This window comes from Mastigoproctus giganteus, chromosome 2 (genome assembly GCF_048544385.1).
Source record: "Mastigoproctus giganteus isolate SK-2022 chromosome 2, ASM4854438v1, whole genome shotgun sequence".
NCBI classification, from domain to species: domain Eukaryota; kingdom Metazoa; phylum Arthropoda; class Arachnida; order Uropygi; family Thelyphonidae; genus Mastigoproctus; species Mastigoproctus giganteus.
Genome location: NC_143576.1, coordinates 188,606,584 through 188,632,728, shown reverse-complemented (window position 1 = coordinate 188,632,728; position 26,145 = coordinate 188,606,584). Strand labels below are relative to the sequence as shown.

The following is a 26,145-nucleotide window of genomic DNA, read 5'->3' as shown; positions in this document are numbered from 1 at the left end:
CCTTAGCCATAATTATGAGAGCACCCTTGAACTCAGGGGAAGTCCCTACGGACTGGAGATGTGAAAATGTATCCCCAATTCACAAAGGGGGATTTAAGGGTGACACGAGTAATTACAGACCTGTTAGTTTAACTTCTGTTCTGGGAAAATAATGGAGTCACTGATTAAAGATGCATTGCAGGACCATCTAGACAAGACTGCAGTAATAATTCAGACAGCATGGGTTTGTTAAGAGAAAGGCTTGTCTAACAAATTTCAGTGGATACTATGATGTGGTTACAAAGGAACTCGATGCAAAAAATAATTTTGATATCATATACTTGGATTTCGGGAATGCTTTTGACACTGTTAAACATGAAAGATTACTGTACAAATTGGAGAAGTATGATATTAAGGGTAAGTTGCTATAATGGATAAAAGAGTGGTTGAATGGGAGAAGACAGAGATTGGTAATCAATGGATGCTGCTCTTCATGGACTAATGTTATTAGCAGAGACTCCCAGAATTCGGTGCTGGGCTCACTGTTGTTTTGTATATTTATTAACGATATTGATGAAGGTATATCAGGTTTAATGTCAAAATTTTCAGACGATACAAAGGTTGACAGGGTTGTTAATGACAGAAATGGCAGTGTGCTGCTGCTGCAACAGGAGCTAGAAAATTTGGGCAGACGGGCAGAGAAGTGGCAACTGAAGTTTAACACTGACAAATGCAGTACTGCTTATGGGTAGAAGTAACCCCTGAGAAACATACCAACCGTGTGGTACTACACTTAGAGTCGTAGAAAATGAGAAGGTTCTGGGAGTAATTGTGCAGTCAGATATGAAGTTTTCTGAGCAATGCAGACAGGCTGCCAGAGCAGGTCATGGGGTATTGTCAATGAATTTTGCAGGAATTTTGCTAGCAGGGAAAAGGAGGTGATTATCCCTTTGTATAAGGCAATGGTCAGACCACGCCTTGAATACTGCATAAATGTGTGGAGGCCTCATTTTAGGAATGATATAGAGTTGCTTGAGCATGTATAGAGAAGGGCAACAAGACTGATGAGGGGAACAAAGGGGTGATCCTACCAAGAAAGGCTTCATTTCTGCAAATTGCAGCATCTGGAGATTGGGCACCTTCAAGGTGATCTGATTGATATGTATAAGGCTTAGAATGGTTTGAGCAAGCTCAATGCTGATGGAATTCTTCCTCTTACTCAGATTCTGCACCTGAGGGGTCATAAATTCAAATTGAGGAAAGACAGTTGTAGAAGAGATGTGCGGAAATTTGCCTTTACCCAACTGGTGATTGGAACAAACTTCTTTTAGAGGGAATAGATGTTTGAAATTGTTTTTTTTTTTTTTTTTTTTTTTTGGCTGATGCTACATAAGCTCATACTCCTGCTTTCTTGCATCACGTGCCTCCATTACTACTATTACTTCTTTATTGCTGAGATAATCCGGTATCATTGACATACTGAGATCTACGGCTTGACACAGGATTCTGTTGGGTCTCGGATGGATCCATTTCCTTATTTTCTGTTAGGACTTTCTTCCACTCTTCTGTTCACGACATCGCGATCCTGTCTGTTTCCACTTTGGCTATTCCTCCTCCAGTTCTGGTTCCATTGTGTCTGCATTCATTACTGTTTGTAGATGGTCACTCACATCTTGCTTGATTTTTTCCAAGATTGCAGGAACTACCAGATTCTTCTTGATGATGGTCTGCTTATTCACTGTTCGGCTACCCGAACAGTCAGGAACCATTCCAACCACTCGGTATGTAGTTTCATCTTGCGCATTGTCATGTCTGTCTCTAGCTTTGTTACTTTGTAGTATGCTCGCATGATGACATATTCATTTGTATGCTCTACTTCATGCACTGGCTTCTTCTTCCTTCCTGAATGATCACTGGCACAGTTGTGCAGAAGCACTGGTTGGGCTGGGTGGTCTTGCCCTTCAGTTGTGGAAACCATACTCGCTCCACTGTCGTCTTTGGTTATTATTATCTCTTTCTTCTCCTTAGGGGGTTTCCCATCCTGCAATGGATATTGGTACCAGGTGTGTGGGGTGATTTTTATGTCCAGTTACTATTACTGGGACGAACTCTGGCTATTTTACAGGTATCCAGGCTTTCTGGAGTTCCATGTTAAGTTCTCTGTGTGGACTCTGCTATGTTATTAGGGAGACTCTTTGGCACCATGCTGGTGGTTGACATGGTAATTGGAATGGTCATTACTTGTTCCATTTTTCACATTTCTTTGATTTCCTGTTTCAGGTCTCTGTACTACCTGATCTCTTCCACGTAAGTTTCATGGAGGTTGCAGGTGTTGGGCACTGCTATGTCAATCAGCTAGGTGGCCATTTCCTTCACATCGATGAGGATTATGTCTGATCTGTTCTGTGGGATTGTCTTGTCTATTACGATAGCAAAGTTCCACTATAGTTTATGAGTAGGGGGTCTCTAGTATGGCCTGAGGTATTTAGCTGATTTTTGTGGTAGCTTCTGATGTATTTTCCTGACATCCTTGTGTCCGTGAGTCTAATATATCTGGGTGATTACCCAGATATATTAGTGGTGATGTATACTGTGGTGACGTGCTAGTGTTGTTTATGGGGCTAACTGGCATCATTGACATGTGCAATCTGTTACTCTTGGGTCCTTAATGATGTTGTTCCTGGTGTTGATTACTTGGTCTTGGATGGCGAGCCTGAATCCTTCGGTCTCGGGGTATAGCTTTCCTTTTGTGAGCCAAGCATTGAAAGCCATCTTGTTTATGTAGTCTTGATGGAAGTCATTGTAGTGTCTGTCGTGGAGTGCCTTCTTCACCCAACTTTATCTGTCTGTGTGAGTGCAGTCTGTGTTTCTTATAGCTTAGTAGATTGGTGTTGTGTTTTTCTAGAAGTAATCCTGAAGGTTCTTAATCACTATCTTAATTGCCTTTTCTTTTTCAGTGAGGTCAGTCAATTCTCTCCCTCCTTTCTGGGTTACGGTCAGTCTCTTGATGACAGACGTGGGATTGTGTTGGCAGCACTTTGTCATCATTATCCTAGTCAATCTCATGGTCTCCTTCAGCTTGGTGTTGGTCCAATATATAATCCTAAAGGGGTACATTATTACTGGCACTGGGAAAGTGTTTATGGCTGTGACCATGTTCCCACCATTCATCTTTGATTTTAGCAGGCTTCTCAGTCTCTGATGGTATTTCTCAATCAGGCAGGCTTTGATCTCCTTGCATTTTAACTGGTGGGCCTGCATCATACCAAGATATTTGTAGATCTTTCTCTCTGTCATGGCTTCAATATCTCTTCACCAGTCTACAGCTGGTAATTTCTTCTGACTGGCAGTCCTTGATAAAATCCTTGGATCTTGCATTTTTCTAAGCTAAATTGTATCCAAATGTCAGTTCTGAACTCTTTGGTAATCCGGAGTAGCTGTTGGAATTGATTCTCAGTTTTGGCATAGAGTTTGGTGGCACTCATGTACATCAGGTGAGAGAGGGTTTCTTTTAGGGTATATCCACACTTGCTTTTATTAAGCATGGGAGAGTGGACTGAGCACTAGATGGAACCATAGTGGGCTCAAGACATCTCCCTGGAAGATTCCTCTTCTGATGGGTATTGGTCAGGTTGTGATGTTGTTGACATTGATAGTGGTCCACCATTTCACCATGGCTGCTTCTAGAAGGGATGTCAGTGTCAGGCTGATTCTGTAGATCTTCAGTGTCTCTATGAGCCAGCTATGGGATACACGAGTCAAATTCCTTGCGGTAGCTGAAGTTAATATTATTTTAAAGTGTATAATTAATATATAGCTTCTAATTAGTTCTAATATTCTGTAGCACTGAAACACTTAACTTTTTAGGATTGCAATCACTATGGAAATTCAGAATTACTGTATAATTTATGCAGCTTATGGTCACGTACAAAATTTTCTGCATTTTCAATTTTTACTGCTTGTTAGAGTTACTTTTATGGAGTGTAAATTCACATCCAGACCTCTTTGAGGTAAAGATATAATTATGGATAAAAAGATTTGATCTGAATTCTTATGGTGCAGAGGCCACTTAGGGGCCATGATGTTCCAAGTCCAAGGATATAAACATGTAAGTGAGGCATACAAAGACATAAAATAATAATATATAATTAAGGAAACATAATAGAGTGTATAATTAAGAAAAACAATGAGTATATTAAGAGTTTGAAATTGGGACTGAAAGCAGAGGGTACAGTGGGCACAGTCTCCATCACGACTGGTGATTGCAGTTTTGGCTGCTTAAGCAATTTGCATAAGTTGATTAATGATTTAGGAGATATAGTTTCGTCTAGCCTTTGTCAAGTACATTCCTCTCCTTTGTTGGAGAATGGGAGGGATTTAATTTTTGGCAACCATGTCAACAGGTGGCAAGTGAAAGAGTTTTCTGAATTTGGATTTCTAATACAAGGAAGAAGAATAACAGCTGAACTCAGAAATACTTGATTCCTGTTTTTGCATAGGAACTTACCAAAAATAAAAAAAAATAAAAAAAAGAATTATATTATGAATATGTTTAATATTTTTTTCAATTTAATTTAAAAAAAAATTTTTTTATGTATTACATACAATAAAGTATTAATATTATAGATTGATTTATTTTAATTTAAAACAACTGCATTGTAATTGCTGATGTATAGAAAATTTAAAACAAATTTCCTTAATATGCTATTTACTTATTATTATATAGTTTCGAAGAGGGAATGAATGCGGACTTCCCTGTCTCTATTAATAGTATTATGCTCAGAGGAGCAAATTCGCAAGCTATAGGGCCACTTGCAGTCACAAAATCTGTGTGACCAGTTGATGATAACAGCTTCGTCAGGAGAGAATTGGTGGTTCTCCTCCCAAAAATTCTCCACCACAGCAGACCTCCCATAATCCATCGTCTTCATCACACTGATATGCTCCCCCATACGATCTTTAAACCGACGCTTTGTTTCACCAACATAACATTCCCCCAATCCAGGCATTTCGTATACGACCCCCACTTACACATTCCATAGGTATGGAACCATAGTGGGCTCAGGACATCTCCCTGGAAGATTCCTCTTCTGATGGGTATTGGTCTGGTTGTGATGTTGTTGACATTGATAGTGGTCCACCATTTCACCATGACTTAACTTAACTTTTGTCCTTAACTTTTGACCTCCACCTCCACCCTGGTAGCTGCACATAGTGTGTCTGGCAATCGCACAACACCCGAGTTATACACTCAGTTAAGCCCAGATAGTAGGGAATGTATGCGGTGGCAATGAGTGTAAACGGCTCTCTATATCCATGCCCTGCTTCTCGGATACATTTACCTATGACTCACTAGGGGTAGCCACATTTCCTGAGATCTGCTGTGACACATTTAATTTCTTCTTTTCTGTCCTTGGAGGTGCTGCAATGGGACTCGGCCCTATCCAGTAATGCCCTAACAACACTATTCTTGTGATGGCTGGCTTGTGTCGTATTGTAATGTGTGTATTGGCCCCGGCATATGGATTTCCTATACACACTAGTTTTCACTCTAGGATCCTTCCTATCTACCAACACATCAAGGAAAGGGAGGGTACCCTCTACTTCCACCTCTGAGGTGAACTGAATAAATGGGGAGAAGCTATTGAGGAAACCAAGCACCTCATCCTTTCTCCCCTCCAAATAATTGCAAACATATCGATGTATTGTTTCCATGTGTGCATGGGGAGAACAGATCCATTAAAAATTCTGGACTCTAGCTCCTCCATAGCTAAATTTGCTATGGCAGCACTAATATGGGAGTCCATTGCTGTGCTGTGAACCTGCTTATACAGTGTGGTTTGAAATACCATGGTGGTACTCTCCAGTACCACCATGGTATTTCAAAGAGAGATAGCTCCACCCCACTACAAATATCCTCCGTACTTAACGGAGTCCTATCCCTTAGACCCAGCAGTGCACATATGGAGTACTGCCCATGCTCCAGCGGAAACAAGTGCTGTGAACGGCGAGCCTGCTGATATTTAAGGATGTACTGTACATTAAGCTTTACTATTGATAAAGGAGGCGGACGTCTCTGAAAGCTTCAGTGTTTTATCGCTTTTATACCATGATCTACATTGTTTTATTTCATTGTATATATTTTATTTTTATTTTACTATACAGACAGTATATCTTATCTTATTTTATCCAGCTTAATTATACTATTCTTTTTACTTATTTTATTTTATTATTATTATTAATAATTTTAATTATTTTATTTTATTTTTATAAAAGTTTATAACGGTTGGTGTAGTATCACTGCAGTCATTATGAACTAAATAATAATACTAATACTTAATAAACAAAATACCTCAACAAGTATTTAAAAATATATAGTGGAAATGGTAGATTGAGAAATAATCTCACGAAACTTATGAAAATTATGACATAAGCTTCTTATCTTATTTTATATACAGTGCATGTATGTTTTAGAACTTTTATTTCATTGTCTTATTTTATATTTTAATTGCATATAATCCTATTTTGTTTTATTGTACAGTCAGTGATTTTAAATTCTCGTATAATCATTGTTTATTTCAATAAACTGTTTGAAGTCAATGGAGGCCATATTTTGTTATTATGTTTAATTGTGATGTGCAAGGGCTCTTTTCTAATATTGATAGTTTCATATTTGAAAAAACATACATCATAAATGACTAAAATCCAGAAGAAAAGTAAATTTTCCATATATTTTTCCAAGAACCAGACTACTAGGAAAACTGGAAAGTAGCACATGCACACTATCTTTTCTTACATTTATGAATCTATTTCTGTCTGGCTTGAAATGAGAAAACTCTTTCCGTCTCGTGCATGATACATTCATACTAGGTAATCCCAGAGTGACCTACTTTTCTGTTATAATATGTATGGCATATTAGTGTTCACACATTATACCTTAAATTAAAAATAGTGGTTCATCAGCGGTATATTATATTACTTCAATTTTTAAAACTAATAATGGAAAGTTAAAATTACATACCAATAATTGGGTGCTGAAAAGACTGTGATGCATTTTCCATCATGAGCCACCTCATACCCTTGTGCTTTCACTTCATGACTACGAATTATATAATCTAACTTGTTTACACTAAGGAAATTTCTTGTAACATCAGGTCCAAATTGAATTCCAACTCCTCGTTTACTTGGTGAACGTCCATTTTGAGGCTGTGGATCTGACCATAGGAGTTCACACATTATACCTTAAATTAAAATTAATGTATTAGCAAGACCAAAATAATTATATTTACATAATCTTAAACTACATATTTATGAATTTCTATTCAATGTAATAATAAAGGGGTAAAAAAAATGTACTAAGCACAGCACTGCAGAATAAAATTAAAAACTGTACAGAAATATACCTACCATGTGTTCCAGGAAAGGCATAATTTTAAATGCAAGCAATTATCAATCTGTATAGTAACTGCACTGCATTAATCAGAATGAGTTTATTGTTACATTTAAATCAGCATTAAATTTAAGAGGGGGGGGGTTACTATAAGTTTCAATACCTTCCTCCTCCTCCCAATGGATTATACAGGAGGCAAGTTTAATTATTAATTAACACTATCTTCATGTTAAGATTAGAGTAAAACCCTTCCTCTGTTAGCAAGGGAAAAAAAAGGAAAACAAAAATCAGGGCATACATTGTTTTATAAGTCATTAAGGTCACTAAGAATAGCCACATCCCAAAAAAAAACATTCAATAAGAAATCCAATGGATTTGTTATTGGATTCTCTGTATTAGGTTTGTGCTCATTAACATCACATGTTTAACTATTCTGGCATTTTAGAAAGAGATTGGAGGGTCAGCAGGGCAGCTGACCCTCCAATCTCTTTCCAAAATTTAAAAGGAAAAGTTAAAATAACCTAGTGTTACCACTGGATAAGATTTAAAGTACTGCCTCGCATATGGATTTGCTGAAGTAAAGAGAAATGTACACCTCAACACAAACATTATTGACACCATTATTTTCACTGGCACAGAAGTCAAACTAGGTTTATAATTACTTAACACTTTTAAATCACCTTTGCAAACAGGAGAGACACTGACACATCTGCAATGTAAGGACTTTTCCTAAATCCAAGGACACTTTTTTTATTACCTCCTTTGCTGCTTCTTTAAATATAAGTGGTCAGATTTTATTAACTCCATATGACTTATTTACTTTTAGCTGCATCAATTTCTCTTCCAGCTTTCTTTCTGTTATCGTCAAACCATTTAACTCTCAGTAAGAATTAGGCAGATTTCTGATATCCACATATTTCCAGCGATCTCTAAAAAAAAGAAACTTCTTCACATGTGAATGTAGATACAAAATATTTAATAATTTTGTCATTCATATCAAGTGGACCAATGTAGTTCATCCCTTTCCTTAAAGTGTTTAAATATAAAAGCAAAGAATTCTTTGAACATTTTTTTGTGCTAAAGGCTGCTCAAAATCTGACTTTGCATGCCTAATCCCCTGAGAATTTATAATCGTCACTTGAATTTTTATTGTCTGCCACTAAGCATAATCAGTTCATCTGACACAAATTTTGGTCTAATCCTTATAAAATATCTCTCAGAACAACTGATATTTGCATTTGTTAACAATATCACTTGGTTTCACTGAAAAGAATTTTAAAAAATTTCTGAGACTACTGTAATCATCTTTACAAAAAAATACCCTTTCTTTTACCTTTGACAGTAGTTATTTCCTTGAATAAATCCTACATCAGTTCTTATTTCCTATATGTTTATAAGCCCACAAAACTAGAGCCAGAAACTTACACAATAATACTACATCTTGTGAATAACATGTTCACATACATACAAAGGTAATATTAAGGTTCTACAGGAAAATGCATTTATTTATTCAAGTCAGACAAGGACCCTTGATAAACTACACAAATTTAAATGTGAAAAGATTTGTTTATATTTGATAGTATGAACCAGAGCTGTAATGCTCAATATATTCTACGTTGATATCAATATTTGTAAAATAATAAGAGAAGTTTACCTCAATATAATACGTAGAACACTTTTGTATGATATTTTCCAGCAATTAAAACGAAAAAAATCGCAAAACTTACAGTAAAAAATTTAAAAAAAATTAAAACTCAATTGAACATGATTAGAAATCAAATGAACACAATTAAAAATCAATCTAACGCAATTGAAAATTAAATTAATTAAAAGAAATTTAACAAAAAAAATTGCAAAAAAATTTTCCTTCCTGAAGCTGACAACGCTTTTTGACTGTCGTGATCACAGGAACGAAAATTACCGAATAGGGGTGAGCATGACACTTAAATAGGGATTATTTGTCTTCGTGCATGTGCGTAAAAGCCCACGAATCAGAGTTTAGAAATGGCCAGCGAACATTAACAGAATTCTCATGTAATTTAATTTCGACAGTTTCTGTAATTCTGGTATACAGCAATACCTCACTTAGCACAGCTTCAAACAGCACAGGTTTCACTATAACACAGTTTTCAATTAAGTTTAAGTTGAAAATTTACTGTACACATTAACACTCATTCAACAGCCTAGACACATACTCTACATATATGCTGTGTTGTCATAGCTTAGATAAAAGTAAATATATACTGCGGTGCCAACTCTATTGTCTCACATGCACATATGCCAATAGCTCCCCTCAGGCAGTCAGCGGCAACATGCAACAGTGTTCGGTATTCTTAATTCCATTATGATGAGACATCGTGATAGCTTTTCAAACTTTTCATTTCACAATTTATTTTTTACCCCTTTAAATACGATCGAAAATATATCTGCATCTTGGCTAGAAATCACTGCCAACAACATACCTTCTGTCTGGCAGTATGTTTTGCCTCATTTGACAAATAATCTCACTGGTTTTGAATCGCAAGTTCAAACAACCGCCAAAGAATTTTCAACAGAAGAATTGGAGAAAGTTTTTCGGGGATTGACATGGCCTGCGAGGAGATTATGAATGAAGATCCGAAAGTTGAATGTAGCATCAAGATACGGCAAAATTTACAGGATGGGATTCGATGCTACAAAAACTTGAATGCCGAGAAGAAAAAAATTGGTATAGATAACTCTATACTAATTAATTATACGAAGCTTCCTATTAAAGAAATTTTTCACTTAATTAAACTCTTAGTTGAGGCCAACTATATCACCTTTCGAGACAAAATATACAAACAAATTTTTGGTTTGCCGATGGGATTGAGCTTGAATGGCTTAATATCAAAGATCTATCTCTCAACAATTGAGTGTATACATTTGACACCTTTTCTACCCCGGATCACATACTATGGGAGGTATTTAGATGATGTTCTAGTTATTACTGATAGTAGTACTATCCAAGACATTTTACATTCATTTAATAATATTCACTCTAGACTCAAATTTACATTGGAAAGGGAGGATACGGATACAAAGTCATGAAATTTTCTAAATTTCACGCTTACTCGGGACTCGAATAAAATCCAATTTAACATCTATCAAAAACCTACAAACAGTGGTATGCTTCTGCATTATAACAGCTATCACCTGTTCTCCTACAAAAGATCTATTATCTTTAATCAATTTCTAAATGCCTATAAATATTCAATGACGGAATCTGCTTGGGCTCAGAAATACAAATACTAACCAGCAGATTCTTAAACAGGGGTTATCCCCTTGCTACAATAAACCAAATTAGGGTACAAGCTAGGGATAGGATAAAAAATACTACACCAACCAACAATCGTAATATTAAAAAATACTTTATTTCTGTCTCATGTGTTGAACAGTGGCACAAACAGCTTAACAGATTTTTTAAAGATACCGAATCTAATATTGTAGCCAGGCCAATATGGAAACTATTGGCCTTTCACTATACTGAAAAATCGCTCAGTCCTTTCCTTGTTCGCAACATAAATAAATGACCTGGTATACAACATTTCTCGCAGGGATTGCAACTCATTGTACCAAGGTTCTATGTGTTTCCCTCTGAATTTTCGTGTAAATCAACACGCGGCCTCGGTTCGTGCTTCTCGTTCAGCAGCATCAGAATTAGCCTTTCATGCTGTCAACGAAAAACATACTTTTTTATTTAATGAGGCCGAAATACTTAGTGTCCAACATAATTATACCAGACTATTAGTTACAGAAACTGTTGAAATTAAATTACATGAGAATTCTGTTAATGTTCACCGGCCATTTCTAATCTCTGATTCGTGGACTTTTAGGAGTATGCAAGAAGACAAATAATCCCTATTTAAGTGTCATGCTCACCCCTATTCAGTAATATTCGTTCCTGTGATCACGACATACGGTCAAAAAGCATTGTCAACTTCAGGAAAGAAAATTGTTTTTTGCAATTTTTTTTGTTAAATTTCTTTTAATTAATTTAATTTTTAATTGCATTAGATTGATTTTTAATTGTGTTCATTTGATTTCTAATTGTGTTCAACTGAGTTTTAATATTTTTTACTGTAATGTAAGATTTGTGATTTTTTTGTTTTAATTGCTGGAGAGTATCATACGGAAGTGTTCTACGTATTATATTGAGGTAAACTTCTCTTATTATTTTACAAATATTTGATTTATATACATGATACAAGAACTGGAAATGTTGAGCAATACACATGCATGCATTTGAACTTGACTGTTTTGGATTTAATTGTGATAAAATGAGATTCCAAGTTCCAATCACAATTCCAAGTTCCTAGAAACCACAGCAGAAGTCATAACAGTATTCCAGTTGGCTAACCATTTAATTTTCATAAATTCCAACTGATTAATAAATAGCATAAGTGGGTCTTACCATTTTCACAAAAGCTACCTTTCCAAATGAATAAAACAATTTACAAGTCTAAATGCTCTGCATTACACAAGAAATGGACATCCTCTTCCAGCTGACATATGGTATGCAGGTTTAAGAGGGCCTATATGCTATTTCTAGTGAAGAAATTCTTTCCTTCAAATCTGCACATGTCAGTAAAATTTATAATTTGATTAGTTAAGCAGCAACTCCCATTGTTGAACATGAATTAGCCTACTTTTTTTGACAACAATATAACCAAACACAAAGAGAAAGAAAAAAATCCAGCACTGATTCTAAGTCTATTGTAGAGTGGCAAGCAGTGTTTTGCCTTGGGACTTTACCTTAGCATAGCATAAGTGAATATGCTTATCCTTTTATTCATGACTTCAACAATAGCAATCTAAGGATTAAATTATCAATTCACAAATTCTTATTTCACTTCCACTGTCCAATGCAGCTAGTCCTAACCCAGCTTCATATCACAACTCTTTAGTGTTTATCAACAGTGTCACACAAACTTTTGTGACTATGGACCCCCTTTGATTTCTAGCTTTACCAGCAGATCCCCAACTTAAAATATAATTTTATTACAGTTAGACAAACATATGTTTTTAAAAAACTTATTATAAAAAAAAAAAAAAAAGAAACACTATTTACCACTATTTACCTATTTTTAATTTTAATATGAAAGTGGGAAAGGTGGTCAACAAATAGAGCCAAGCCATGATGCTTCAAAAAGACTTAAATCAGGTGAATAAATTGTCCGAAAAATAGCAACTAAAGTTTAATGATTCAAAATGTACAGTTATCCATTTGGAGAACAGAAATCCTGGAGTAATACAAGTTAAGGAAACTAAGAGTGTTTCAAATGAAAAAGACTTATGTATTATAATTCAGCCTGATATGAAATTTTCCATTCAGTGTAAACACGTGGCTAGGATGCATATGCTGTCCTGTCCATGATTTATAAGACTTTTGCTAGTTGGGAGGACTTCATGATCACTCTATACAAACTGATGGTTACACCACGTTCAGAATATTGTATTCAGGTCTGGAAAAAACACCTAAAAAAAAAAAAAAAAACCATCAAACTTCTGGAGAGGGTTCAAAGAAGGGCAAGCAGATTGGCAATGGATGCAAATCAATGCACACATGAGAAACAGCTTAGAAGATGTGGGCTGCAAAGGTTGACAGCAAGACATCTAAGTATCTGACTAAAAAGAAAGAGGAAGGTTTGCGTGTGCGTGCTCTCTCTCTCTCTCTCTCTCTCTCTCTCACGAGATAAGAACTGGTGGGGGGTTTATCTGGTATAATTTCATTGACTATATCCTTTACTAACAAATTACCTGCTGTCAGAAGATTTTCATTAATTTTTTACCTACTCATTGACATTTTGTGTAGTATTAAATGAATCACTAGTATACTCTGTTAGCACTGCACTGCATTCTTCAAATATAAAATCTCAGAAAATAACAGAAGAGTAGATTTCACAAAATTAACTTATGGGCAGTGGATTGTCAAACAATGGAATAAGTTGCCTCCCAACATAGTATAGGCAGTGAGTCTGACTGAGTTCAAAGCAGATTGGATGGTTAATCTATGAGAATGAAAATAGTATGAATATTGTTTTGTTTTTATTATTTTATATTTATATATAAAATTGATTATATTTTTTATTTTTTTTGGCTGAGGCAGAAAAAATCAGCTTCCTTTCATCATTCTGTAAAGTTCAAATGTATTCCATAACACTTCAAAGGATTTCCCAGTTTCTCTGGTCATTGTCATAAATCTCTGGACCTTGATATCTTAATTATCAGAATTTTCATTTTCCTCAGTGTCAGGTTTATCTGGTATAATTCCATTGACTGTATCCTTTACTGACAAATTACCTGCTGTCAGAAGGTTTTTATCAATTTTTACCTACTCATCGAAATTTTATGTAATATTAAAGGAATTACTGGTATACTCTGTTGGCACTGCACTACATTCTTCAATACTTATCACAAAATGTGGCTGAATAAAGCTGGCTTTGTGAAAACAGTTTTTGAGTTTGTTTGTTTAGAAATTAAATCCCAAACATTAGTCATCCCATATGCACTGCATCTAATAACTTAATTCTTTTTGTGATGTGCTTAGCTTGGGCATCATCACTTTCTTCATATTCTACAATAAACTTTCATTGATGTGGCCTTACCATTGTATAAGGCAATGGTAAGGCCACATCTTGAGTACTGTATACAGGTCTGGAGGCCTCATTTCAAGAAGGATGTAGAGCTGCTGGAACGGGTACAGAGAAGGGCAACAAGATTAGTAAATGGAACAAAGGGTTGCTCTTACGAAGAAAGGCTTAAGTTTTGCAAATTACAGAGTCTGGAGACTAGGCACCGGCGAGGTGATCTGATAGAGGTGTATAAGGCTTTGAATGGTTTGAGCATGCTCAATGCCAATGGGATTCTTCATCTTTCTCAGAATAATCACCTCAGAGGGCATAAATTCAAATTGAGGAAGGACGGATGTCGGATAGATGTGCGGAAATTTGCCTTTGGCCAGCGGGTGGTTGGTTGGTGGAACCGACTTCCATCACTTGTTGTTGAAGTTGATAGCCTAAACAAATTTAAAGCTCAACTGGACAGGTATTTCGAACGAACGGAGGGGTGAAATGGGAGTGGTGTGTTTTTTTTTTTTTTTTTTTTTTGGCTGATGCTGAATAAGCTTGCTTTCTTGCATCATATGCCTCTGCTAATGCTAATGCTAATGCTAATGCTAATTGTTTTGCACTCCTGTACAATGTTTTGAAAACCTTTTTATGATTCCCGGATCCAAAGGTTGCACTATCCGCATTGTATTTGCTGGAAGAAATAAATTTATGTTGTTCGACTGCACATTCGAATACTAGTTATCTAAAGTAAGCACAAATTTTTTACTGATTTGTGATAATCCTCTGCCCCATTCCTTTAAAAGCTCATGAAACTTTGAGGCATCACTCATGTTTCTCTGTTTAACTAGCCCACTCTGTTTCTCTGTATAACTGTTTGTTATAAGCCCAATGACTGTAATGAGTATACCAAACAGTTATACAGAGAAACAGAGTGGGCTAGTAAATCAGTTTCTTATAATGAAGCATTTTAACTTTACAGATGTTGACTGGAGTTGTGGGTTGATCACTTGCATACCATCAAGACTTTTGTAGATTTCTTGGATGACTGTTTTCTACTCATGCATTTGTGTTGCTCTTATATTCAAATGGGAGGTTTTTTGTCCCTTTGAAGATACATGGATGACCACTACAATGTTGAGTCAGTTTGGTGTGATATAAGCACTGGGAAAACAAAATTGAAAGTAGGGGCGTGTTATAGGCCCAATAACTGTAATGAGTATACCAAATAGTTATACAGAGAAACAGAGTGGGCTAGTAAATCAGTTTCTTATAATGGAGCATTTTTACTTTACAGATGTTGACTGGAGTTGTGGGTTGATCACTTGCATACCATCAAGACTTTTGTAGATTTCTTGGATGACTGTTTTCTACAGCAGCATGTTAGTGAGGCAACAAGAAGAAGCAATACTCTTCATCAGGTTATCAGCAATGAAGAATCATTGCTGATAACCTGATGAAGAGTATTGCTTCAGGTTATCAGCAATGATTCTTCATGCATTAAGAATCTGCAGGTAAAAGGCCCACTGGGTGACAATGATCACAGTGTACTAATGTAGACTTTAATTAAAGACAACTTTGTACTAATGTAGACTTTAATTAAAGTAAGGGGTAAAGGCTTTTGTTTTGTAAAGGTGACTACAATGGTTTAAGACATTTTATAAATTCTATGAGGTGGGACCAACTGATGATGTTATTGACAACAAATTCTAAACGGAAGCATTCAGGGAAGTAATCATAGAAGCTAATAGGCTTTTTATACCAACGAAGAAATACTAGTCAAGGCTTAGACCTAAATGCATGTCAAATGAACTATTGAGACGGGGCAAAGAAGAAAAGTGCATGGGATGCATGTAAATTATCAGGTGCCTAAGGTACAAGCATATGGGATATAAAAATTAGTCTTTAATCAAGTCACAAAGTAGGTTAGGCAAGCTAAGGCAGATTATGATAAGTGTCTGGCAAAGAAAAGCAGCAAAGACTTCTATTTATATTACCAGTAAAAGGAAGGAATTGAATCACACCGGGCCACTTGATGCCAATGAGTTAACTGTTGATGACTCTGCTCAGGTTGCTGACAAACTGAATATGTATTTTGCATCTACATTCATGAAGAATTCTTTGGGGAAGGAATACTAAAACTTTATCAACCTCTAACAGGGAGCTAAATGACTTTGTAATAACCAAAAAGAAAGTATAAGAGAAATTGTTGAAGGTGAACATAAAAAAGGTGCCCGGAGGTGGAGGGAATCTATCCAATTACATTAAGGGAGGCAGCAATGGAGGTAAGCAAATCTGTAGCATTAATTGTGAGGGCATCCTTGGATTCACGGGAAATCCCTATGGACTGGAGATGTGCTAATGTATCACCAATTCATAAAGGGAGATCAAAAGGTGACTTGAGTAATTACAGATCTGTTAGCTGAACATCTGTTCCAGGGAAAATAATGGAGTCACTGGTTAAAGAAGTAATGCAGGACCATCCGGACAGGAATGCAATAATACTGCAGTTCCAGCATGGTCTTGTCTAGCCAATCTGAGGTTACTACGATGCAGTGATTCAATTCTGGATGCAAAAAATAATTTTGATATCATATGCTTGGATTTCAGGAAAGCTTTTGATACTGTTGCACAAAAAAGAAGACTACTGGAGCAATGTGACGTTAAGAGCAAGTTACTGCTGTGGATAAAGGAATGGTTAAATGGAAGAAGACAGAGAGTGGTTATCAATGGGCACTGCTGTTTGTGGACTAATGTTAACAGTGGGGTCACCCAGGGTTCAGTGTTGGGTCCATTGTTGTTTTCAATATTTATTAATAATATCGATGACAGTATATCGGGTTTAAAAAACATTGAAAAAAATAGTGGGCCCAGCACTGAACCCTGGGTGACTCCACCCTGATTGATGAAGGGAACAAACAGGTGCTCTTACCTAGAAAGGCTTCAATTCTGCAAATTGAAGTGTCTGGAGACTAGGCACCTCCAGGAAGATCTGAGTGAGGTGCTTAAGGCCTTGAATGGATTAAGTAAGCTAAATGTTGATGGCATTCTTCCTCTTACTGATACTACATACATGAGGAGGCATAAATTCAAGTTGAGGATGGTTGCAGGATAGATGTGCAGAAATTTGTCTTCAGGTTGATTGTTGGAACAGGCTTCCATCTGTTGTTATGGAATAAATTCTGTAGATAGTTTGAATAAATTCAAGGAAGAACTAGGAAAAATTCTTCGTGCGTGCGTGCATGTGTTGTTTTGGCTGATGCTATATAAGCTTGCTTTCTTGCATCATTTGCCACTTCTACTACTTACTACTAATTACAAAAGGTGTTTTTTTTATTTGTGCCTGTCACGCAAAAGTAGTCACTCTTTCTTTCTGCTTTTATCCAGCTGTCAAAAGTTAATTTCTAAATAATAAAGTATGCTCAGTCATTTCTCTAAAATAAACACCAGTTTCATCATTGTTGAAAATACAATCAAAACTAAATTCTTGCAATAAAGTAAGTAAGACATTTTATACCCATTTTTGTGCTAAACCAGTATGCAAGTCTGATTTTTCTCCATGAAGTTTTCATACACAATGTTGTGTCTCTCCTTCCACCTGCTTAACCATCCATCTGTAGGCTTAAAATTGTTTACACTGAGTTAATTTGCAAATCCCTTCGACTTTTTTGCATAGGATATTTCTACTGATAGCAGCATTTTTTAATCTTGCATTTGTGAACCATTGCAGATGTACTTCTTCCACAAGTTCATTCTTTCCACATCTTTTTCTATTCAGACTGTTGTTCCCATTCAGGCAATTTTCCATCCTTTATAAGTATACATAAAAGAGCATGTGAAACAATGAGTTTTAATGCAGCTTCTCTCTGACTACACTTAGGTAATGCATCATCGGTAGGGCTGACACTGCAGCCAAATCAGCAGCTCCCACTAACGATTGTTGCCTGTCAGTCCCCTATACAGACTACAGGCAAATAATACACGAAAAGATATATTCCCAATGGCAAGAACTATGGCACAGAGAGAGAACAAATAAATTATACCAAATAAAGCCTCTAATACAAACATGGCAGTCCAGTCTGCGCAGGAATCGGAGCGAGGAAGTTGTTCTTGCCCGACTCCGCATAGGACATAGTCATCTGACACATTCGTTTCTGCTGAGGGCGGATGATCCTCCTATGTGCGAGCAATGCGACACCATTTTATCCGTTAAACATATTTTATGTAACTGTTCCAGTTTTAGTAATGCTTGTCTTATCACTTTTAACCATCTGACTGAGCCTTATACACTCAGTCAGATTTTATCTGACAATGACAATGTGTCTGCTGTTTTTAGCTTTTTAAAATCAATAAACGTTTTTGCTCGTGTATAAAATTTATATTTTACTGTGATTTTTATTGATTTATTTTTTATACCTTATATACATTTTGACATAGTGACCTAACTAATTAGGTCACTGAATGTTTAAAATTTTTTTATATATGACCTGGTCTTGGCGCATTATAGCCTTGGAAGCTAATGCGCCAAAAAAAAAATCAAAACAATCAAAACAATCAAGCATCATCGGTAAGGGTATCCATCCAATCCACGTGTTTCACAAATTTTGCAGAGCCAGCGAACGGGAAGTATTTTAGCTATATTTAGCCGATTTATTGACTAATTGTTATATTAAATTATTTTCTATAAGTAGCTTATAGACCTAGTCAAGATTATTGGTTTATTCTGAATTGAAACAGCGAGATTTTAGATATTTAAATATTTAAATATTTAAGTGTCCGTAGACTCACCGTTCATAACTTGCTGCCATTGTTATATGATACATTATATCCCGAACTAGATAGTGGTGGCTTAGTATAGTATATAATATTATCAATTAATCGGTAAAATTTATTAATCTTGTTAAACTTCATTGTCAATTAAATTGTACTTTTTAACTAAATACATATAACAAACGTAACATAATTAATTAATACATAACTTCATACAGAAGTAATATAACGAAACTCGAAGATAATACTCGACACTGAAAAAATATATATAGATATATAGTGTTACAACTGCATTGGGATACAAGTTTAGGGTTATAATTTTATACTGAAATTGAGACTAAATCGAAATGATGACTCAGACTAGAGCAGCAAAGCAAAGGGCTCAAGCTAAATGGAGTGCTGTGGCTCGGGGGAGAACTGAGGGGGACAGTTGCCCTCTGAATCAGAGCTTTTTAAAATGCACTGCTTGCTTGATGTTTGTCGAGCAATCAGGTACGGGACATGATATTGCCAAGGGGGATGTCTTTGTGAGTGCGCGATGTAAGGAAATCAGGTGACAACTCGGCATTGTTATGGGCCTATATGAGAGCTTGAAGGACAGGGTGGATGCCCTTGAAGGATCTAACTTGAGGGGCCCATCAAGCTCTCAGCTGCCCACATCAACACCAAAGCTTGCACATGATCATCATGCAACACAGCAGCAACCCCCAAAGCAGAATGCGCTGGTCCCACGGGAACTAGTAGTTATTGGTGACTCTATTGTCAGGGAAACGGGAAACATGGTATGTAAAAAGGATAGGTGGAACAAGACCAGGGTATGTCGACCAGGGGGAAAGGTTGATGAGGTTGTAGAGTGCATCTTTTAAGGGCACAAAAGGTGCCCTTAAATATACTGTTGTACACGTTGGCACTAATGATATAAAGAGTAGGAGACCAGCAGAATTACTTAACAAGTACAGGTCACTGTTGAAAAAAAAAGCCATGAATTAGGGTTAAATTTGAAAGTGTTTTCAATTCTGCCCGGACACGATAGGAGGGAGTATATGATGAGAGCCTTGTCAATCAATTCGGTCCTGGAAAGATTGTGCAAGGCTCAAGGGAGTAGAATTTTTTTCAGCCTGGTCTGTACTTGTTAACAGAAGAGACTGCTTCTACAGAGATGGGATACACTTAAATAGAAAGGGTGCAAGAATATTTGCTGATGCTATCGAGGCAGTTATAGGTGGGTCGGAAAACTGCTAGCTTGGGGGGGGATACAAGGACTAATAGATTAACAGTAGCCACTGGGAGAGGTGAACGTCATTCTTGTACTGCTTCTATTGGAATGAGCAGCAGCCTGGAAAAAAAGATGCAGGGTATTTCAGAGACTGCTGGGAGTCATTGCTGTACAAGTAAACACATGGGTTGTGTTAGGATAGCTAAGAATAGGAACAGGTGCATGTATACTTGCATGTACACCAATGCTAGGAGTTTGGTAAATAAATCTGATGAATTTGAGGTACTGCTCAAAACATCAAAGGCAGATATTGTTGGGATATCAGAGACATGGTTTCACACAGATATAAGGAATGCAGAACTAGAATTTGGGAAGCACAATGTGTACAGAAAGGATAGACAGGATAGGAAGGGAGGAGGGTTTCTGCTATTAGTTAAGAAACACATAAAATCCAAGGAAGTGAAGCCAGTTGACATAACTGGACGGTGCAGTGTCGAGTCAGTTTGGTGTGACATAAGAATTGGGAGATCAAAATTGAGAGCACGAGTGTGTTATAGGCCTAATGACTCTGATGAATATAATAAGAAACTGTAGAGGGAAATAGAGTGGGCCAGTAAATCAGAGTGTCTTATAATGTGGGATTTTAATTTCCCATATATTGACTGGAATTTGTGGGTTGGTCACTCACACACTAGCAAGGCTTTTGTGGATTTATTGGATGATTGTTTTCTACATCAGCATGTTCGGGGGGCAACTAGAGGGAGTTATCCGCTTGACCTGATTATCAATAGTGATTCTTCATGCATTAAGAATCTACAGATAAAGGAACCTCTAGGTGGCAGTGATCACAGTGTGCTGAAGTGGAATTTATTCAAAGAGGTAACTACCATCAGGGGTAAAGGGAAGGGTTTTTGCTTTCATAAAACCAACTATGATGGTCTGAAACAGTATTTAAATTTGATACGGTGGGACCAACTGATGATGTTACCAACAGCAAATTCAAAATGGGAAGCATTCAAAGAATTTATCTTGGAAGCTACTAGGCTTTACATACCAACTAAGAAATTTTGTTCAGGGTTTAGGCCTAAATGGATGTCAGATGAACTAATGAAACATATGGCAGAGAATAAAAATGCATGGGATACATATAAATTAACGGATGACATGGAAGCCTATGATAGATATAAGCTGGGCTTAACCAAGTCACAAAGGAGATTAGGCAGGCAAAGGCAGATTATGAGAAATCTTCGGCAAAGGATGCAAAGAAAAACAAGAAAGAGTTCTTTACCAATATAAAATCTAGAAGGAAAGGGATGAATCAGATTGGTCTACTGGATATTGATGGTTCAGCTGTTGATGATTATGCTCAGGTGGCTAACAAACTAAATGAGTATTTTGCACCTACATTGACCCATGTGGAGTTATTCAGGGAGGGGAAGCCAAGAGGTGAGGTAAACTCTGGCAGTGAGCTAGATGATTTTGTAATAACTGAGAGGAAAGTGGAGAAATTGTTAAAGATAAACATAAAAAAGGCACCCGGGATGGATGGGATCTATCCAGTTATATTAAAGGAGGCAGCAAAGGAAGTAAGCAAACCCTTAGCCATAATTATGAGAACTTCTTTGGACTCAGGGGAGGTACCCATGGACTGAAGATGTGCAAATGTGGCCCCAATTCACAAAGGAGGATCAAAGGGCAACACAAGTAATTATAGACCTGTTAGTTTAACTTCTGTTCCAGGAAAATTAATGGAGGCACTGGTTAAAGCAGCACTGCATGATCATCTAGACAAGACTTCAGTTATAGCTCGGACACAGCATGGTTTTGTTAAGGGAAAGTCTTGCCTGACCAATTTGATTGGATACTATGATGTGGTCACAAAGGAACTGGATGCAGGGAATAACTTTGATATCATAAATTTGGATCTTAGAAAGGTTTTTGGTACTGTTGTACATGGAAGACTGTTGAACAAATTGGAGCAGTGTGGCATTGGAGGCAAATTTCTGCTACGGATAAAGGGATGGTTGAGTGGGAGAAGACAGAGAGTGGTAATCAATGGACACTGCTCATCGTGGACTAATGTTATTAGTGGAGTCCCTCAGGGTTCAGTGTTGGGTCCATTGTTGTTTCCTGTATTTATGAATGATACAGATGATGGTATATCAAGCTTAATGTCCAAGTCTGCAGACGATACAAAGGTTGGCAGGGCTGTTAAGGACACTAATGACAGTATGCTGCTTCAACAGGATCCAGAAAAGTTGAGCAGATGGGCTGAGAGGTGGCAAATGAAGTTTAACATTGACAAATGTAAAGTACTACATATGGGAAGCAGTAACTACAGAGTGACATGTCATCTCTGTGGTAATACTCTGACAGTGGTAGAGAATGAAAAAGACCTGGGGATAATTGTGCAGGCAGATATGAACTTTTCTAAGCAGTGCAGAGGGTCTGCAAGAGTAGCTCACAGTGTCTTGTCAATGATATACAGGAATTTTTCTAGCAAGGATAAGGAGGTGATATCCCTTTGTATAAGGCTATGGTCAGGCCACCCTTCAGTACTGTATACAGGTCTGGAGGCCTCATTTTAAGAAGGATGCAGAGCTGTTGGAACGAGTACAGAGAAGGGCAACAAGATTAGTGAATGGAACAAAGGGTTGCTCTTATGAAGAAAGCCTTAAATTTTGCAAATTACAGTGTCTGGAGACTAGGCACCTGCGAGGTGATCTGATTGAGGTGTATAAAGCCTTGAATGGTTTGAGCATACTCAATGCTGATGGGATTCTTCCTCTTTCTCAGAATAATCACCTGAGAAGACATAAATTCAAATTGAGGAAAGACAGACGTTAGAAAAATGTGCGGAAGCTTGCCTTTAGCCAGCGGGTAGTTGGTTGGTGGAACAGACTTCCATTCTTTGTTGTGGAAGTTGATAGCCTAAAAAAAATTAAGGCTGAGCTGGACAGGTATTTGGAATGAAGGGAGGAGTGAAGTGGGAGCGGGGTTTTTTTTTGGTTTTTTTTTTTGACTGATACTGCATAAGCTTGCTTTCTTGTATCATATGCCTCTACTAATGCTAATGCTAAGCACTTAGCATTTTGTTCTTTTCACTCAAACTGAAATCTCTGTTTCTGTGACATTTCTATTCTAAGAAAAAATAATTCATAGTTCAATTCTCAGCAAGCATCAATTGCAAACTAAACTCAAGCCTATTCATGGAAAGCAGACAGTGGATACAGTGTGAGAAAACTTCAAATGTTTGAACAGTGTGTTAAACACCAATAACTTGTACATAGTTGTAAAACTTTACAATAGTGGGTACAACTATTTTACTATTTACAATAGTAAAAATTTACAACAATGGGTAGATTATTGCTTTCCCCAATCATATACCCCAATAGCAAAAGCACTGTTTTCTTGATTGTTCACTTGCTATTGCTTACAGGCCCTCTCTTGCCTTTCCTGAAGGTTACAAACAAGTGGCAGAGATTAGAAGTTAAAAGGTACTGCTTTTAGCATTAGCATAGGCATATGATGCTTATACAGCATCAGCCAAAAAAAAAAAAAAAAAAAAAAACCTCTTCCCATTTCACCCATCAATTTGCCTAGTTCTGCCTTGAATTTATTTAAGCTGTCAGCTTCTACAATGAGAGATGGAAGTTTGTTCCATCAATCAATTACCCGATGGCTAAAGGCAAACTTCCGCACATCTATTCTACAACTGTCTTTCCTCAATTTGAATTTATGTCCCCTCGGGCGATTAATCTGGGCAAGAGGAAGAATCCCATCACAGCATACTCAAACCATTCAAGGCCTTATACACTTCAATCAGATCACCTCGCAGGTGCCTAATCTCCAGACACTGTAATTTGCGAAACTTAAGCCTTTCTTCATAAGAGCAAGAGCCTTTGTTCCATTCACTAAGTTTATTGCCCTTCTCTGTACTCATTGCATCAAATCTACATCCTTCCTAAAATGAGGCCTCCAGACCTGTATACAGTACTCAAGGTGTGGCCTGACTTATTCAAGACTGTTGCCTTATACAAGGGGATAATCACTTCCTTTTCCCTGATAGAAAAATATATCATTCGCAAGACACCATGAGCTACTCTTGCAGACCATCTGCACTGCTCAGGAAACTTCATATCTGACTGTACAATTACCCCCAGATTCTTTTCATTCTCTACCACCCTCAGTGTAGGCACCTCCATAGCCAGGTGGGAAGGAGCAGCAGTGCGTAGCACACGCTTCTTGATTAGACCAGAGTTCGAACCCGTCACCACCAAATATGGAGGATGCGGAAAGGTCAGGGAATGACCACTGCACATCCCGGAGCAATATGGCCTTAGTTGCTAATGCTCCTAAAAACCAAATAACAAACAAACAAAACCCTCAGTGTAGTACCACACAGTTGATACATTACTCTGGGGTTACTGCTACCCATATGCACTACTTTATATTTGTCAATGTTAACCTACAGTTGCCCTCTCTCAGCACATCTACTCAACCTTTCTAGATCCTGTTGCAATAGCATACTGTCATTGTTGTTGTTTTTGCATTTTATGGCACATTAGCGTCTACAGCTTTAATGCATCAAATCAAAGCATACTGTCATTAACAACTCTGCCAATCTTCATATCGTCTGCAAACTTGGACATTAAATCTGATAAAAAGTAAAATTAAAGTGCAGCCATTATAAACTCACTGCAGGATGGAAGCCTCCTCAACAATTCATGCTGAGGGAAATGGACCATAATCTGCCACGCTGGTCCAGTGCGGGTTGGCAGATCGACCGTATTCAGCAGTCAGGGGCTTGAACCCCGGTTTACTCAAAGAGTGTGAGCTACTGCACTCCCGCTCCTGCCCACTCGGCTACCATTATCAATATCATTAATAAACAGAGAAAACAACAATAGCCCCCAACAGCAGACCCTGGGGACTCCACTAATCACATTACACCATGAAAAGCAGTGTCCATTGATTACCACTGTCTGTCTTCTTCAACTCAACCATCTCTTTATCCATAGCAGCAAAAAATTTGCCTCCAATGCCACACTGCTCCAATTTTTGCAGCAACCTTCCATGTGCAACAGTATCAAAAGCCTTTCTAAGATCCAAATATATAATATCATAATTATTCTTTGCATCCAGTTCCTTTGTGACCACATCATAGTATCCAATCAAATTGGTCAGACAAGATTTCCCCTTAACAAACCCATGATGTGTCTGAACTATACTTGAAGTCTTGCCTAAATGATCCTGCAGTGCTTCTTTAATCAGTTCCTCCATTACTTTCCACGCAACAGAAGTTAAACTAACAAGTCAGTAATTACTTGTGTCACCCTTGATCCTCCTTTATGAATCGAGATCACATTTGCACATCTCCATGTGCAAATGGGTACCTCCCCTGAGTCCAAGGAAGACCTCATAATTATGGCTAAGGGTTTGATTAGTAACCGACTTAGTTGTTTGGTTTTTAGGAGCATTAGCAACTAAGGCCATATTGCTCCGGGATATGCGGTGGTCATTCCCTGACCTTTCCGCATCCTCCGTATTTGGTGGTGACGGGCTCGAACCCCGGTCTAATCAAGAAACGTGTGCTACGCACTGCTGCTCCTTCCCACCTGGCTACGGAGGTGCCTAAGGGTTTGATTACTTCCTTTGCTAAACCTTTAATATAACTGGATAGATCCCATCCACCCCAGGTGCCTTTCTTATCTTATGTTCACCTTCGAAAATTTCTCCTCCACTTTGCTATGAGTTATTACAAAATCATTTAGCTCACTGCCAAAGTTTAATACCCCTCTGGGATTCCCCTCCCTGAATAACTCCTCTTGTGTAAATATAGATACAAAATACTAATTCAGTTTGTTAGTTACCTGAGCAGGATCATCGACATCAAGTGGACCAATCTGATTCATTACCTTTCTACAATTTACATAAGTAAAGAACTCTTTGCATCCTTTGCCAAAGATTTCTTGTAATCTGCCTTTGCCTGTCTAACCTCATTTGTGACTAGATTACAGACCACCAGCTTATATTTACCATAGGCTTCACTGTCACATGTTAATTTATATGTATCATATGTATTTTTCTTCTCTGCTACATGTCTCATTAGTTCATCCGACATCCATTTAGGCCTAAACCTTGAACAATATTTCTTAGTTGGTAAGAAAAGCCTAGTAGCTTCCAAGATTATTTCCTTGAAT

General features: G+C 37.3%; 1 protein-coding gene across 1 annotated transcript in view; it reads right to left on the bottom strand.

The window, feature by feature from the left end:
- PpD3 (protein phosphatase D3) overlaps window positions 1-26,145 on the bottom strand; it is a 246,514-nt gene that overhangs the window by 18,066 nt on the left and 202,303 nt on the right. The window contains exon 12 of the mRNA XM_090368865.1: window positions 7,001-7,220. Coding sequence (XP_090224991.1) covers window positions 7,001-7,220 — 220 coding nt within the window. The remainder of the gene's footprint in view (window positions 1-7,000; window positions 7,221-26,145) is intronic.